Source organism: Pipistrellus kuhlii, unplaced genomic scaffold (genome assembly GCF_014108245.1).
Source record: "Pipistrellus kuhlii isolate mPipKuh1 unplaced genomic scaffold, mPipKuh1.p scaffold_m20_p_4, whole genome shotgun sequence".
Taxonomy (NCBI): domain Eukaryota; kingdom Metazoa; phylum Chordata; class Mammalia; order Chiroptera; family Vespertilionidae; genus Pipistrellus; species Pipistrellus kuhlii.
In genome coordinates, this window is record NW_023425540.1 from 37258261 (window position 1) to 37277278 (window position 19018).

Consider the following 19018-nt stretch of genomic DNA (forward strand, 5'->3'; position numbering starts at 1 on the left):
AACAAGTTAAAAAAGAGAAAAGCAAATATAAGGAAGAACTTACTGAGAAAATGCAGGAATAAGTATAACCTGTGGTGCAATCACAGCTTAGCTGTAGTTTTAGCCTGATGCATATTCCTTTGAAACTTTTCTATTTCTTCCCTTCCTGGTTTGTTATTGATATACTAGAAACCCTATTCATGAAATTCACGCATGGGGTGGGAGGGTGTCCATCAGCCCAGCCTGCACCCTCTTCAATCTGGGACCCCTTGAGGGATGTCCAACTGCTCATTTAGGCCTGATCCCTTGCCAACCCAATTGCACCTAACTGTGCCTCCCCTGCAGACCTGGTCCCCCCCAACTACCCTCCCCTGCAGACCTGGGTCCACCCACAACTATCCTCCCTTGCAGGCCTGGTCTCTCCCAACTGCCCTCCTCTGCCATCCTGGTCCCTCCCAAGTACCCTCCCCTGCTGGCATGATCTCCCACAATTGCCCTCTCCTGCAGGCCATCTTTTGGCATCCATCTTATGTTCACATAGGGGCAGCCATCTTTGACCACATGGGGGCAGCCATCTTGTGTGTTGGAATGATGGCCAATTTGCATATTACTCTTTTATTAGATAGGATGGCTCTGTAAATCTATTTTTGCTGTTTTGATTAATTTTATAAATAAAACTTGGAATGATTTCTTAAAAAAAAAAAAAAAAGCTATGTTTATTCTAGGACTCCTATGTACTAGAGATCAGATATCTGAAAGTTTAAAGGTATTTTAAAAATGTAAAGCTGATCATGTTACTTCCCTCCTTAAGACTTTTGAAAAGCTCACAATTGCCTGCAAAAGTCAAAATCTTTAATTAAGTGCACAAGGTGCTCTATGATCTAGCTCAGCATTATCCAATAGGACTTTCTGTGATGATGGAAATGTTTTGTAGCTGAGCTGTCCAATGTGATGACCAGAGGCAAACACACGAAGGCACTCTTGAAACATTGCTATAATGACTAAAGAACTGCATTTTTATTTTTAATCAATTTAAATTTTAGTAGCTATGTATGGCCAGTGGCCACTATATTGGAAAGCTCTAGCTTACCTCCAAATTTATCAGCTGCTACCGAATATTTCCCAAAATCTTATTTCATGTCTTTGAGCCTCTTATTTTTTATTCCCTTTGCCTAAAAGGTTCTTCTCTGCCTTGCTCACTTTAAAACTTCTACCCATTAAGATACCACTTAGAGGGAAAGTACAATCTGACTCACCTTAACATAGCTTATATGTGCCTTCCTTGTTACACAGAAATGCATGGACATACTTCTACAACCATATTTCTCTCGTAATACAAATTTGTCTTTATACGTTTTTATTTCTACTAGTCTGTATTAGTACTAGTAGAAATAAGTACTAAGTAACTGCTCAACTGTTTACGGAGTGAAATAAATGGAAGCTTGAAAAAACTTTTAGCTTCCTTCAAATTTTCACTCCAAAATAATACTATAAAGTAACATTTACTTAATTTGACATTTTTCAAAGTATCATTTTTTCATTTTAGTCTCACAATATCCCATAAATTAGAACAAATATTAATTAATATTTCTTGAATGAGAGCAAGGGAGAGACAACGTACAAATTATGGTTCAAGATATGGTCCCTAATAGTTCCCTTTAGTGTACAAGATAAATCCAGCCCTCTTAGCTTTCCAATTTTCCTGAAAAAGGTAGAAAATTGGAAAACTAAAAGGGCTGGATTTATCTTGTACACTAAAGGGAACTCACCTAATAAAAAAAGATACACATGCTTGATGTAAAAAAAATAATAACAACAATACAATGCATAAATGATATTGCTAAAAGAAGAAATATTTCAAAGGAAATCTATATATATAAAAGCCTAAGCAACCATTATGACTGGATGACCTGACTGCTGGATCACCAGTAGGTAGCTATTATGCACACTGACCACCAGGGGGCAGACGCTCAATAAAGGAGCTGCCCCCTGGTGGTCAGTGCACTCCCACAGCCAACCTCCCACAGTCCTTCTCCCCAACTGGTCAGCCTGATTGACCCCAATTGCTGGCCAGGCTGAGGAATCCCACTCATGCACAAATTCGTCCACTGGGCCTCTAGTCTTAAATAAAATCTCAATATATACACTAGAAAATGCAGGGTGGAATTGGGTGAAGGAGAAATGGAGCCCTTGCTTTCTCGTTTGCACTCCTTTGCTGTGCCTGAGGCACTGCTACAAATCCCCAAGCTTCCTTAGACATATGTTGAAAACCTCTGTACAGTTAAGCAAGTGCCATGCGGAGTTGGGGGGAAAAAAAGGATCAATGGAGATACGATGGTAAGAGAAGGCTTCAAGAATAGGAGGAAATGAAGTCTAGTTTTTCAGTAAGGAGGATCTGAATAAGAGGAAATAAAGCAATTGGTAAGATAATGTAAACTAAGGCTGAAAGGTAGAAAATTGGAAAGCTAAGAGGGCTGGATTTATCTTGTACACTAAAGGGAACAGTTAAAAATCTACCAAAAAGATGCTGAAACCGGTTTAGCTCAGTGGACAAAGGGTCAATCTGTGAACTGAAGGGTCCCAGGTAATATTCCGGTCAAGGGCATGTACATTGGTTATGGGCACATCCCCAGTGGGGGGTGTGCAGGAGGCAGCTGGTTGATGTTTCTCTCTCATTAATGTTTCTAGCTCTCTATCCCTCTTTCCCTTCCTCTCTGTAAAAAAATCAATAAAATATATATATATATATATATATATATATATATATATTTTTTTTTTAAAGATTCTCTCTTTGTCTTAAAAAAAAAAATCTACCAAAAAGAGGATATCAAGTAATAGTATAAGGGACAGACTGAAGGAGCATTTAGGTTGGCAGTGAGAAAGAATTTACAATAGTTTTGGCAAGATGTGAAAAGGACTGAAGTAAGATAATGGCAGTGAAAAGACTAAATTTATACTAAAGAAATTTTAAACTGAGGCATAAGGAGATTGAGGCTAGCCAACGTCATAAAACAAGTGAATGCAGAACCACAGTAGAACTAAAAATGGGTTCTTATAACGTTGATCAAAATATGTTGCCTTTCCAAGCAGCAGGTAACTTTTCTGGTGGATTCTAAATGAATGTTTGTCCGTCCATCCATCCAACCATCCAAAATATTACATGCCCATGTTTAGTAATAAAAAGTGAGTTGAGCCGAAACTGGTTTGGCTCAGTGGACAGAGCGTCGGCCTGCGGACTGAAAGGTCCTGGGTTCGATTCTGGTCAAGGGCATGTACCTTGGTTGAGGGCACATCCCCAGTAGGGGGCATGCAAGAGGCAGCTGATAGATGATTCTCTCTCATTGATGTTTCTAACTCTCTACCCCTCTCTCTCTTCCTCTCTGTAATAAACCAATATATATTATTTATTAAATAATATATATATTTATTATTATTATTATTTTTAAGCCTTTCATTTCAACTACGGCTCAGCTAAAGACTTAGGAAAAAATATCAAAGACTAGAGAGGAAAATTCATACCACAGACAAGCTTGACTCTTTAAAAAAAAAAAAAAAGATAGGTTTTTAATATAATTTTAGAAGAGGCTCCGGTATTAAGGAAATGATTACACATCTGTTTACAGGTCTGGCAAGATAAAAGCTGACACTGAAACTTTATCCAAATTGGATTCTGAGGCCAGCTGACAATGCTGAAGTATTTAATTAATGTGTAAAAAACAAAATGACTCTATGCAGTTTTTAAAAAAAATAACACGGCATAGAAATTAAAATGAGATACCGTTTCCACCTATGATATTGGCAAAGGCAATTTTTAAGTAACACAAATTTCAGCATAGGTAAGGGTATAAAGAACCTGGCACTCTCATACTAATATTGTATAAGGTGGTATAAGCTTTGTGGAAGGCAATTTTACCAACAAAATTCTTTAAAGCGTTTGTCCCAGCAATTCTACTCCTGGGAATTTATCTTAAGGAAACAGTCATGGAGATAATGCAATAATATACTTATGGTGATATGTACTGCTTCACTGATTATGATAGCAAAAAATGGAAACACGATAAATGTATAACAATAGTAAACCTGTTGAAGAGAATTTATTACAACAATATAAAGAATAACCATGCAGTCATTAAAAATAAGGTTGTTAAAGAATATTTATGGCACAGAAAGGAATGTGTATGATAAACAGAGAAAGAAACAAATAATAAAACAGTATGTCAGTAAGATTCAATCTGGGGAAGAGGGATTTGAAAAGAACTTGAACTGACTGTCAGAATGTAAACCCAGGTATTTGGATTAAAACCCATTTTTTATTGTTCTTTCTTTTTTTAAAAATAAGAAATTAAAATATTTTTGGTAGCATACAGGGCTTTTGACAGTTCCATAAGTTTGGGGGGGGGGGGGAACCTCTACAAAAATATTTGTTCTTTATTAGAGTATATTTAATAAAATAATTATATAATTATTTTTCTGATCCAAGTTTTGCTTTAAACTTTAAGAAGTAAAACTTTCACATATAATAATTTAATGTGAAGTCATTTAACTGGTTGGCATCTTTGTTAGCATCATCTCCGTCCATCATAGCTCATCCTTACATATGCTTATTACATGCCAAGCACAGCTTTAAGTGCTTTTACATTTATCAACTCACTTAATCCTACTAATGCTTCCAAATAAGTATTGCTATTATCCCAATTTTATAGATACAGCAACTAAAGCACAAGAGATTAAATAACATGCCCAAAGTTAAATACCTAGTAAGTAATAATACTGGGATTTGAACTCAGACACACTAGCCCCATTGTCCTCTTAGCCACTCCACGCTACTGCCTGTACTGTAATTTACTCAACAGTATGATATCACATATCGTAAGGCATATCTGAAGCATGATTATTGTCGGGTGATATAAATTTTTAAAAGACTTCACAATTAGTTAGTTGTAGTACCCTGTTTCCCCGAAAACAAGACAGTGTCTTATATTAATTTTTGCTCCCAAAGATGCACTAGATCTTATTTTCAGGGGATGTCTTATTTTTCCATGCGCTAGGTCTTATTTTTGGAGGATGTCTTATTTTCGGGGAAACACGGAAACAATGTAATTACATAGGTTTATGTTTCCTATAAAAGAGCACCAGAAAATGATTGATGCTTTATGATCATCCTTTTGAGATGACATGGTATGAGATTCTAAAAATATTTTAATTTCCATAAACATAAAATATGACTGGAAAAGAGAAAGCATATTGCCACTTCTAAGCTTAATCTATCATATGGACATACATTACCTCAGCATAAATATTTTCTAATGTATTATCAACTAACCTCATGAAATAGTCATGTAATTTCATAACCTAAAGGAACTATAGAAAGTATCAGCCATTTATTTTTCACTTTACAAATGAGTAAAATGAGACAAATTAACTCAATTGATTAAAAGGCTCTGATTTCCAACAGATACAGCAAGGAAATATCAAGTTCCTTATTCAAACCACAGAACTGTTTTTGTAGCCAGTCCATTGCTAAGGTTGCTAAGTACACCTCCTTAGAGAGAAACAATGATTACTTCAAGCAGCAGAGAGCTCTCACTCTTTCTTTCAGTTACTTCCCTTACTTTCTACCTCCTACTGCTTACTAATCCTTACACTCAGCTCAAGCATTAAGTTACATCTGGAAACTGCTAGGTGGGTTAGGTACCCCAATACCCAACAGCATTCTGGGCATATCTCTATCTCATTTCATTTATAATGTGTCAATCTAATGGCCACTTTACGTGTTTCCCCTATGACATTCTGAGAGTTCCCTGGGTAGGGACAATGTTGTATCCATTTAGAAACTCTAGCATGTAACAGATTACTTAGATCATACCGTAGAAAGTATTTATTTTATAAATGTTTTCTGAAGACATAGATAAATTCAGTACTTGCAATTTTCCTGATATGCAGTGTTTACCAAACAAGTAACTTCTGTGGATTATAATGTGCCTCTTATATGAAACAAGGTATGTGTCTGCCCCCTTTCAAATTCTTTTATTTATTTATTTATTTATTTTTATTTCAGAGAGGGAGAAGGAGAGACAGAAACATCAATGATGAGAGAGAATCATTGATTGGCTGCCTCCTATACAATTCCCACTGGGGATCGAGACCCAAATCTGGGTATGTGCCTTTGATTGGAATCCAACCCATGACCCTTCAGTCTGCAGGCCAATGCTCTATCCCCTGAGCCAAACCGGCTAGGACTCTGCCCCCCTTTCAAAACTAATCAAATTCTCACATCTAAGAAGTCATGCAAATGGAGAATAACTTTTTTAATTTTTGATCAACAAACTGCTTGCCATGGACAATGAGAACTAATATATGCAGGCTAATAAGTAGCATATAATGAAGTCAATATTTTAAGAGCCATTATCAACAATGCTTTTCTCCCATAACACTCCACTTATCTGTAAGTACAGATCATACTTCTGCCACAAACCTTCCTAGCTTTTTGTTCTCCTCCTCATTTTGTTACTACACTTCGCAACTCTATTAGATCTCTTATATAAATTGTTACCTGTTCAGGTATCTGGATCCCTGACTACATCTGTAAGATAAATTCCTAGAAAAAAATTGCTAGGTCAAAATTGGTAGGTGTATATGATTTAAAGTTTAAGAGATATTGTTAAAATAACTCTAAAATGCTACACCTATCAAAAACATTTGTAGAATGACGGTTTCTCTAAACTAGGGGTGTTGAACTCAATCAGAGAAGGGGCCAAAATCTAAAATCCAGCCTAAATCACGGGCCGAATGGTTTACTGAACAGTCATAAACTGTCATTGTGATGGAAACGCAGCGGAGTGCAGTGATGACAGCGCGGTGCGGGCCACATTGCAAGGCCTGGCGGGACAAATTTGGCCCTAGGGCCTTGTGTTTGACACATGTGCTCTAAAGCTTTGCAATAACGGATGTTGCTTTAAAATCGTTTTCAATAGGTAAAAAATTATGCAAACTTTAAAATCTTCACAAATAGGTAAAAAATTATCCAAATTTGGCTCCAATTTTATTTTAATTTCTCTATATTAAGTATGTCTCTGTATCATATATTTTGATTTCCCTATATTAAGGAATTTGTCATGAAACAGTCCAGGTAAATAATATAAATATAACAGCTTTATGTTCTGTTTATAAGAATGAAACAACCTACAAATATAACTCACCTCTAGCATGGGAAAACTATATTGAAAAATGATAGTAGTTTAATATTCATTAAGTCTTAATTGTTACTCTTGTAGTGCAAAACATACCTACCAACAAAGTCAATTCCACTATCTCTTTCTCACAACGAAGAAGATGGGCATATATCTTTGCACACCTGGGTTAGTATATTTGTATGATCTAAGTTCTTGGAAGTGGGTGTGCTGAGACAAAGATTTTTTGTAGTTAAAATACTGACAGATATAGCCATTCTCGCCTCCAAAAGTTTTTTGTACCTAATTCTGTTTCCATCAAAAGTGTGGCAAGTGAAGATGGTGGTGTACTTTACATTTGTAATTACTTTCCTTATTCCCTACCTCCTTAAATTAGGTATCTCAATCCCCATAGTCATTTAACAATGTAGGAAGTTGTGAACTATAGATAACCAGAGGCCTGGTGCATGATAATTCATGCATTGGAGGAGGAGATCCCTCAGCCCAGCCTGTCCCTCTCACAGTCCAGGAGCCCTCAGGAGTGGGAGGCAACCTGGTGATCAGGGAAAGGCGATGCTCCATCACACCTTTGCTGCTGCCACTACCACTGCCAGCCCTGGTTACCTGAGCCTTGGGTGGCTCTGGGTGGCTGGGCAGCGGCCATCCAAGGCTCGCCTGCGACTTGGGCCTGCCGTGGGTGGCTGAGGGGCTAAGGGAACTGGAGGGCTCCAGAGGCAGGCACTCAGAATGGCCGGCCCCACCCCCGGCCATCTTTGAGGGCCTGGCAGTCAATTAGCATATTCTCTCATTGGCTTTGGGTGCCATTTTTGTGACGGGTGATGGTTAATTAGCATATTCCCTCTTTATTAGATAGGATTATTTACTAGAAAAAGTATAAATTACTAAAGCAAAAGATCTTAAAATGAATTTGTGTACTTTTGTCTGAACAATTATATTTATTCAAATAATACATAGATTAGATTAAAAGATACTAATAAAGATACTAAATAGATTAAAGATACTAATAAAACTAATTTCTACAATTTTCTTGCTATATTCATCTACAAATTTTTTTATAATAGCTGTTAATATACTTTGAGACATGTAAATGAAAGGTACTCCAAAAATAAAATATCTCACTAAATACAGAAGGAAAAATTTTAATTTTAATACTTACAATCATCCAGATCAAGAAGTGAGACATTTTTGGTAACAAGATTTCTATCTTGCTTTATTTTTGTTTCTTTCTCCTATAAAATAAGAAATATATAATTTATTGCATATTCTATTTAAAAAACCTAAGAGGCAGTCCTTTATGTTTTAAAACAAACATTTTTCTCTGCATAATTTTATAAGAAAAATAAACTTCTATGTGGGTAAACAAAATGGTTGTTTTTAATCAAAATTTTTATTTCGGTTAGCATATGTATTTCTTATCCACCATGCAAACTGTTAATTATTTTTAAATATTTGGTGTTTAAAGATTATAAAGAACCTTCAAAAGAAAATTTAAAGGGAAATAATTATTTTATAATCTAACATTTTGCTAACATAAAAAATGTAATATGGCCTTGGCCAGGTAGCTCAGTTGGTTAGAGTGTTGCTTCAGTATGCCAAGGTTGAGGGTTTGATCTCTGGTAAAAGCACATACAAGGAGAAACCAACAAATCCATAAATAAGTATAACAACAAATCAATGTTTCTCTCTTTCTTCTTTCCTCTCTCTAAAAAAAAAAAAAAAGTAATGTGGCTCTTTGTTAGAAAGAGTACAAATATTTTTTAAAATAATTTTTAAATAAGTTGATTTAAGAAAAAACACTCAAACAATATATGAGATGGTCAATGGCATGTGATAGATTAGCCTTGCTGAGATGCAGTTTGTGACATACATTGTACCAGGTACTTAATATTTCAACACTGGGTTGGTTGTGTCAGACTTCTGCCAAAGGTATTCATTAAAATCTATAAATGGGCCTGGCTGGACATTTTCAGGTTAGTATTCTTTAGGATGAAAAGAATTCACTTAGTTTCTTTACTGTTTTCCTTTGGAAAGAGTATTTCAAAACATACCTGCACATAATTAAGATTTCCTCTACCTCAGATTTTAACTATGGACTAGAAAAGTGTCTCTAAGCCTGAGTATACATAGTTTGCTTAGAGATTCAAGGGGAAAAAAAGTGTAATCTTTAAAAAAAATCAAGTACAATATGGAGTAGCATCATCAACAATTAAAGACAAACAGAGATTAGGGTGTTAAATAGATGTATTTGAATCAAGGTCATCACTTATCTTTATAATGTTTACCTTCTTTTTGCATTAAATCTTCTCAAATTAAAGGCCAAAACTTTAATTTTTGCTAAAATGTTTTTGTTTGTTCATTCATTCATTAATAGATATATATAGAGAATTTTTAATATGTATCAGATTCTGTGCTAAGCAATGAAGTAACACACCCAAAACAGACATAGTCCCTGCTTCAGATAACTTATAATTTATCAAAGGAGTTTATAGCTTATTGTATACGGAAATTATTACAAATATGTTTGAAGTATTTTTTCTAAACACAAAATATTAGTAAGTTATTACTACCCCATGCCTGCATGAACAAGAGCAATACACCAAATTTCATGTTAGGTAACATTTTAAAAAGATTTTAAGTTCTGTTTTCTTTTTCCCCTACTGCCAATACTCAGGAAAAAAAAAAATACTTTCAAGGCTCACACAATACACATTAAAACTCTAAATAAAAATATCAGCATTAATTTTTTTCTCAAATTATTTCTGCCATTGAAAACTCCAAATCAACTAGATAGGTTTTAATTTTCATTAGTTATTATAAACAGCATTTACCCCCCCTCCCCACACACACACACCTCAAATGAATAACAATTTCTAGGGCTAACAAAAGGAAGAAATGTTAGTTTTGAAGCTGAAATGTAAAAGCTGTAAGTAACAAAAACAGGCTCAGAAAGCAAATGCCATCTCAACTACAATATCAGCCTTGTGAAGAAAGAACATATAACAAAAAGAGCTTATTACCATGTGACTTATCAACATGCTATGCTGAGCACAATGGGTGTAGCTTCCCATAAGCTACAATTGTGCATGACTGCCTTTATGGAACTGTAACCTCCCTACCTGAAAAATTAGAAACCTTTCAAATTGAGATAAAGTTAAAGCTGTAGGCAAGTCTATACCTTATTTTCTACTTCACAGCTAAGAGTTTGTAACAATATCTATTAAATACACATCAGGTCACATATAACACAGGACAGAGCTGCATGTGAAATTGGTTTAAAACCTAAAACATACAGAAAAAATGGCTCTCAAAAGGACAGAGTTTCATTGACTTTCTGAGAACAGCAAATAACCAATGACTGAAATACAACATTAGCAATAGATAATGGTCATTTCTACTAAATTGAAAAAGCCTTGCATTTTGAATCAAGGCTATAAAAAGCTTCACGATGTGCTTGGCATTCCTCTCTTATGTTATATTTCATTTTTCATTTTAAAAAATCCATAGTAAGTTCAAAACATTTTCATACTTAAAGGATCTACTATAAAAATAAAAATCTGAATTCTAAACAAAGAAGTTAAGAGCCCTATTCCATCAAACATTTCTCCATTTGCAATTCATCTTGGTAATAGAGACAGAACCTGGGTAAATGCATATAAGACTTGAGGCAGGAGATTTTTCTTGCTCAATGCATAATTCATGTGCTCCGCCTGCAAAGTGTGTAAAATGAGAATTTCACACCGCAGCATGAGCCATGGAGCTGCAGAGAAAAGGCAGATGAAATCATATTTTACTGTGTGAATTTTATTCCTTACCCTCCCAATATTTATACAAAACCATCATTGACAAACCAAACACATTGACAGATCACCCACTGTTTCCATTGTGTTAGTACTTGAGAAGATATCAGGCAGAAACACAGATAATTTGTTTTTGTATATATTTTTTTAAATAGAGAATTAGGTTTTTAACAGCTGAGTGACTGTATTAGTCTTTTATAAGGACAACAGTAACTGATCTTAAGATCTCCCTATAAAAAAAACCTAGCTATCAATTCATCACCCTCAAATCCCCATTTTGTTTCTATGGTATTCAATTATACACCTCAACACATCAACATTCTCAAAATGAAATACAAAGTTACAGGCTTAAGAAACTAATTTCTATTTAATATATGTCATTTCAAATAATAAATAAAAGATCCTGGAAAGTTTTATTAAGCTCCAAATAATAAAATGTTTGTTTGTATTATATCTGTAAATATATCTGTAAAGATTTTTTTATGTATTATGCATGCTGGATTTTTTTTTTTTTTAAAGCAAGTAGAGAAAAAAAGATCTTATAAGACAAGCATAAAATATGCTTCCTAAGAGGAAACTATTGCAAAGAGGTTTGAAATTTAAACCATAGAAAAGGTTAAGTTAAACCATACCATCCTGAGTAATCAACAAAAATTCAAGGGTAATTTTTAGCTTCACACAGCAAGATATTTGCATGAAATATTTTTAATTAGAATTACCAATCAAGTACCATTTAAAGACTCCCTTGCCTTCAAATTATCTAACAATTTTGATTTTAAAAATCTGAGGCTCACACTTACAATGTGCTTTGAGACAAAAAGTTACATTACCAATAAATTAAGACTACTTTATAGGTTAAAGATTAGTCTAAACTGTTAAACAAATCTACCTTATTAAATTATACCTACTTCAATAAGAAAGCTTGCTTAATGGCCTTTACTATTATTTAAAGATTCAACTGAAGTCAAATAATATTTCTATTCTGGAGAATTTAAAACGTCATCAACTAAACTGGGAAAGATATAAATTGAAAGAGGCAAAGCTTTGAGTTTCAAGAGTAAAAACCAATATTCTACGATATTCACTTAAGTTATATAATTGCAACATACATAAATACCTGTGAAAATACAAGTAAAACTTGTTTCCTACATCTCAAATAATGTAGAAAATAGTTCTTTCCATTCTTATTTATAATCTATCTCATACCAAATGCCAAAATATTTTTAAACCCAATTATTTGGAGGAAAAGAATTATTTCATAAAAAAGACTAGACTCAAATTAAAATATTTCTCCATCATATTACAGGTATTTCGGAAACAAGCACTTAAAAATAAAAATGTGCTTGCCCATCAAAATAATTGTAACTGAAAAACAAGATATCTTTTTTTGGTCATTACTAACAATATATGATCTCAATTAAGGAGATCTCTCAAACAATATATAAAGAGCCTGGCCAGTGTGACTTAGTGTCGACCCATGAACTAGGACAATGGTTGGCAAACTCATTAGTCAACAGAGCCAAGCATCAACAGTACAATGATTGAAATATCTTTTGAGAGCCAAATTTTTTAAACTTAAACTTCTTCTAACGCCACTTTTCAAAATAGACTCACCCAGGCCGTGGTATTTTGTGGAAGAGCCACACTCAAGGGGCCAGAGAGCAGCATGTGGCTTGTGAGCCGCAGTTTGCTGACCACAGAACTAGTTCACAGTTCAATTCCAGGACAGAGCACGTGCCTGGTTTGTGAGCTTGATCCCTAGTAGGGGGTGTGCGGGAGGCAGCTGGTCATTGATGTTTCTATCTCTCCATCCCCCTTTCTCTCTCTGAAAAAATAAAATAAAATATAAAAAATACAACCTTACAAAAATAACACCATAATGTACGACTATAGTTTTGTGTCATATGAATCTGCTGGGGCATAGAGTCAAATGACAAACACTACTGCAACATAATTCAACAGACATTCTTACCATTTGACTGTCCCTACACCATTCACATGAGTAATACCCTCTCATCAATAATTTTTTTTATCTCATGAAGTCTTTCTCAACTATAAGTAGAGGGACCACCCTTTAATAAGGGGCCACTTTCTCCTCAGCTTGTATTTCCTGTAATAAGAGAAGTGTAAAAGGAAGAACAAAGACATAGAAATGGAAAAGTATACAACATGTTAGGAGAACAAAAAACAGTATATTGGGATCAGAACACAGGGAACACAAAGGGGTTTAATCTAGAAAGGAAGGTTGGGACATGTTAGTCTGAGGATTTACTGAACTTGAATGATAATGGAGCATCATTATAAGTAATGTGAGCATTAATCTGACAGCTGCAGAAAAGGACTGGGATTGGGGAAGCTCTGTGTATGACCAATGGCAATGGTCTATGAGTGAGGTAATAAAGAACTGATCTAGAATGGTGGTGGTAGAAAAAGAAATGAGGTATGTGAAATAACACAGAGAACCTCTAAGACTTGGCAACTGCATGAAGATGCAGGATGAGAGGGGAATCAAAGACAATTCTGGAGCTACTGATCTGGGAGAAAAAAGTCTGCTACCAAATGGCAGAGCATGGATCCTTCTGGCTATATTGATAGGTTTGGGAAACCAGTGGCTCCTGACAGATCTAAGAAATTGGCTTGAATTGTTATAGCTGTTGTAGGGATTTAGAAATGATATTATGGAAGATGTGCTATAAGTTTTAGTTAAAACTATAGGAGTGAATAGGTCTCACAAAAGGAAAACTTGTAGCGAAAAAAAAGACAAAACAAAATAATTCACATTAACTTCCATTTATTAATATATTTTAAATTAAATTTATTGGAGTGACACTGGTTAAAAAGATTAATTTTAATACTTTACAGGTCTCAAGAATACAAATATACAGATGATGTATCATAAGTTTTTTGAAAAATTATATATACTTAAGCACTAACTTTGGGTGTCAGAAGGTGGTAAAAGTGAAGCAATTTTGACTGAAAGGTCAAAGAAGTCAGAAGAAAAAGGATGCAGAGTTTCAAGCAGTAGAGGAAGAGTCATAAAAGTTCCGAGAAGGATAATTACTGAGAGAAAGCCACTGGAAGGGGGAAGATCACGGCTGACTTTTCAGAGCAATATCTGTAAGAAGTGATAAAAGTGAAAACCAATTTCAAAGGGACTCACTCAGAAATAATTAAGAAGCAGTAGGTAGAGATTATCTAGATTATTTTTCTAAACTCTCATTGTCACACACTCACTGTCTCTGACTCTCTTCAACTCCCTCCTCCCTCTCTCTCTTTAAATGCTGGGAAAAACTTGAGTGCTTTGGTTAGCGGAGGAAGCATTATGGAAGAAAAAGACTAAAGGTGCAAAGGAAGCTGATGATTCTCAACAAAACAAGGCCAAAAGGAAGTAGGACTTATTCTTGGTTCAGTGGATAGGGTCACTTACTCAGAGCTACCAGTATTCAAAGAAAAATAAAGGTAAATAGATTGTGTGTTAGAGAGCAGAGAGTGGTAGGAGACACTCACAGCATATGGCAGCTCAGTATTCTGCAGGAAGTGGATGAGATCACAGGCTGCAAGTAAGGGGTCATCCCTGAATGTTGACTTATAACTTGAATAGTATAAAAAGAGGAAAAAACATACGGAAGACATAAGAGTTATTAAAAAATGTTGGTTCCTTTTAGCATTGGTGTTCTATAATGCTAATATTGTTGCTCTCTCATGGAATTAATGTTCAAGTAAAAAAATGTTAATACTGCTCTGGCTAGTGTTTCTCAATGGCTAGAGCATCAACCCACCACACATTGAAGGGTTGCAGGTTTGATTACTGGTCAAGGGAACATACCTGAGTTACAGTTTTATTATCTGGCCCCAGTCAGGGTGCATTTGGGAATCAACCAATCGATGTGTCTCTCTCATATCGATCTCTCTAAATATATATCTCCTTTTTTCTCTCTCTCTTCCTCCCTCTTCTCTCCCCTGTCTCTATCTAAAGGCAATGGAAAAAATCCTTGGGGATTTTTTTGAAAAAAAAAAAAAGTTAACATTGATGTTTTATATTTATAATGATTTTCCACATTAGATTTTTTATAGCAACACCTGAAAGAAGTAAAGTAGTTATTAGCATTTCTATTTTATAGATGAGGAAACTAAAGGTTAAAGATATTATCGCCCAACAATTATAAGACTATGCCTATCCCATGGGACCACCATATTCAAGGTACCTCTAGTTCTCATTTTCATGCTCAGTATTCCCAAAACACATTGTCCAAATAAAAGAAATGAAAGAAAAAGAGTTAAAAGTATAGGATCTAGTTTGGCTGTTCAGGACTAAAATACTGTCATACTAAATTAATGTAAAGCACCCACCATCTGTCTTTATTACTCATAATTTAGAGCAGAAGCCACAACATTTGGTGCAAGAAGAACTCTTCTATAATTACAGAGTTGCCAATGATTAAAAAATTGGTGTACTTGTAATTGCATGGTAGACTCCAAATCAGTCAGAAAAAAGTAGAAAGAAAAAAAATAGTTATGGGGTTCTAAGGTAGAAAATATTCAAACTAATATAATAAATTCTGTCTGTCTATTACAGACAGGAAAAGGCATTCTTTTATAGAGAAAGTAAGCTATATAAGCAAAACACATAGACCTAAAGCTATTAAGAATATGAATAAAGCCTGAATTTCTCAAGAGTCTTGAATCATTGAAATACTTCTAAATTTTATAATGATTTTCTACAGTAAAATATTTTCAATTACAAAGAAATGTAATCTGATCATTGATAGTCTTTAACAAACCTGAACCAAACTGAACTGCTGATCTGCAGTACCTCTGTGGCTTTTTAATGGTGTCCTAAACCCCTGCTTCCAATACTATAGAGGATCTAATTTTTCAACTTTTACAAAACTCCATAAGATAACTTGTAATATATTAAACAATAAAGATTTAAAAAAAAAAAAAAAAAAGGATAACATTTTCATTCCACCTGCTTGACATTCACTGATTTCTTGCTTTGTCATTTTTAAAAACACTGACTTCTTAATCTGGGTTATACCTACTGTTAATTTCTAAAGCCCTTTTATTTCATTTTAAATAACACCTTAAGCTATTTTTTTTTGTAATTTAATATAAGTAGAAAATGAGAGGATATTAAACTATGTAATAAGTTTTATACAAGGCCAGATTAATAAACTTGTAAGATTTGCTGAAACCGGTTTTGCTCAGCAGTAGAGCATTGGTCTGCGGACTGAAAGGTCCCAGATTCGATTCCGGTCAAGGGCATGTACATTGGTTGCAGGCACATCCCCGGTAGGGGGTGTGCAAGAGGCAGCTGGTTGATGTTCTCTCTCATCGACGTTTCTAGCTCTCTCTCTCCTTCCTCTCTGTAAAAAATCAACAGAATATAAAAAAATAAAATAAATAACAAATAAAATAAACCTGTAAGATTTTATGTAAATTTTTTTTAAAAAAAATCTTAGATATATCTCTATATATAAAAGCCTAAGCGACCATCCAACCATCTATGACACCCAATGGCCACCAGGGGGCAGACGCTTCAACCAGTAGCTATGATGTGCACTGACCATCAGGGGCAGATACTCAATGCAGTAGCTGCTGAGCTGCAGTGATTTAGCAGCTGCGGTTCTCTGGCACCTGGAACCAGAGAGGCGGGAGCCTGATTCCAGAGTGCATCACCTGAGAACCACCCTTTCGCAATCTGGGACCCCTCGGGGGATGTCAGAGAGCGGGTTTCGGCCCAACCCCACAGTCCAGGCAGAGAGACCACCTGTGCACAAATCTGTGCACTGAGCCTTTAGTATATAATATAGAGACAAGTTTTGAATATAAATTCAAATTTAAAATAGGTTATAAAATATATGCAAGGATATTTGAAAGATGGTAAGACAAATATTAACCAATTTTAAACATGCTTATTCTTTAAGAATAAATCTCTGAATAGAGGAGGGCAATTATTATATATACTTGAATGGATTTATTTTCATCCTTGGCTACTCTAATGAGAAACTTTAAGTACAGAACAAATAAATGGGGGTGGGGGGATATTAAGTATAATATTTGCTTTTGATTTCAAATATTCTTTTATTATATAAAAAGTATTTTTTATTTTTTTAAAGATGTTTTATCAGTAATAAATGTTGTCTTACTGAATTCTTTTTCAGAAAAAAAAAAAATTGAATTCAATTTAAAAGATAAGACTTGACCATATTTTCAACTTATAGAATACAGTTTATTTTTAAAAAACCTCATTTGAGCCCAGCTGGTGTGATTCAGTGGTTGAGCATCAGACCATGAACCAGGAGGTCAGGTTCCATTCTTAGTCAGGGCACATGCCCAGATTGCAGACTCCACTCCATCCCCAATAGGAGCCATGCAGAAGGCAGACGATTAATGATGTTTCTCTCTCATCAATGTTTCTATCTCTCTATCCCCCTCTCTTCCCCTCTCTAAAATCAGTTTAAACACACACACACACACACACACACACAATAAAAAAGTTTAAAAACAAAACAAAACTGCATTTGAAGCATAACATCAACATGATCCATTTATAGGAAGGGAGTAATAACCAGAGATTAGAAAGATATTCATTAGGTTTGAATTTTGTATTAATAACTACATTTTTGCAACTTATACTTTATTTTTGTTTTTTGTTGCTAAGTAGACAAGGTTAAAGGTTAAAAATATATCAATAAGTGTAACATTCTATTACATAAATGGTGCATACCTTTGCTTCTAAGTACATGGCTACTGAATTTTTATTAGTTATGGAATATATATCTTCTGATTTTTTAAAAAGGTTATTAGTCACAATTTTGTAGGCCACATTTATATTTATATTCCTTTGCTCAATATTATTTCTGCACTTCCTTTTACTTCCCCTTTAGCAAAAACTCCCTTGTCACAACCTAGCCAAGAACAACAAAGGCCATACTCATAATTACTGAGCTCTTTAATTTCAATGGCAAATGATGAGGTTAAAAACAGTTTCTAACTTCTCTGAAAGGTTGAATTATAAGGGAAGCAATTACCTAGAAAATAATAATATAAAAATCAGAGGTGTGGATTAATGAAGATAGTGTTTTAGTTGTCAGTGACAATATTAAATTCCTTTCTTAGATTCTTGATTTTCTATAACACTATTTTCACAAATATTTATTCTTAATTCGGAAAAGGCTATGAAAACATTTATTTTCAATTACAGCAAATGTGTAACTCTTACCTTGGTGACTTTTCTGGATTTAGATTCACTTTCTGATTTTGATTCAGATTCTGAAGAACTGTCTTCTATTGAACTCGAATCTCCACTGGAAGAATCTGAAGTTTCAGATTTCTCATTTTCAGTCTCCCCATCTTCAGAATCACTATGTATAAGAATAAATTTTGAAATATAAACTTTAAATTCTTTATATAAACAAGTTTAAGTAGTTTGAAAAAAAAAATCAAATGTTCTATTTGTCCAGTTTGCCTATAAATCCTAACATTCACTAGAGAAGAGTATTTCACTGAGAAACACGTCTTGTTAGTATTTAAAAAGATGATGGCCTGGCTGGTGTGTCTCAGTGAGTGCTGACCTATGAACCAGGAGGTCTGATTCTCCAGTCAGGGCACATGTCCAGGTTGTAGGTTTCATCCACCAGTATGGGGCGAGGAGGCAGCTTATCAATGATTCTCTCTCATCATTGATGTTTCTATCTCACTCCCTTCCTCTCTAAAATCAATAAAAATACATTTAAATTAGATCCCATTCAAAACTAATTATACCACATCACACAATCTCAAAAGCAAAAGATCATAAAATAACCTAAAATTATATCCTAAATTGAAAAAAACTAATACTTGAATGTTTGATTTACCAGAAATATATAGTAAGTGCTAACAGTAATGACTTTAAAGATAATTAGGTTGATTTTAAAAAACTGTCTCAAATTATTAAGTGTTTGTTAATAAGTTTAAGTATTTATACATGGACTTTTGCTAAAATAGACTTGCATTTTATAAATATTTCTGTCCAATAAAATTATTTACCTATATTCCTAAATGTGACCC

At 34.4% G+C, this 19018-nt stretch overlaps 1 protein-coding gene across 10 annotated transcripts in view; it reads right to left on the minus strand.

The window, feature by feature from the left end:
- Positions 1-19018, minus strand: part of AP3B1 (adaptor related protein complex 3 subunit beta 1) — a 185934-nt gene that overhangs the window by 62129 nt on the left and 104787 nt on the right. For all 10 annotated transcript variants that reach the window (XR_004982833.2, XR_004982834.2, XM_045571657.1 and 7 more), the window contains 2 exons: positions 18192-18333; positions 8326-8398 (listed from right to left, as the gene is read on the minus strand). Coding sequence is in view for 8 of the 10 variants with exons in the window: in XM_045571657.1 (XP_045427613.1) it covers positions 8326-8398; positions 18192-18333 (215 nt within the window). In the remaining 2 variants the exon portion in view is untranslated. The remainder of the gene's footprint in view (positions 1-8325; positions 8399-18191; positions 18334-19018) is intronic.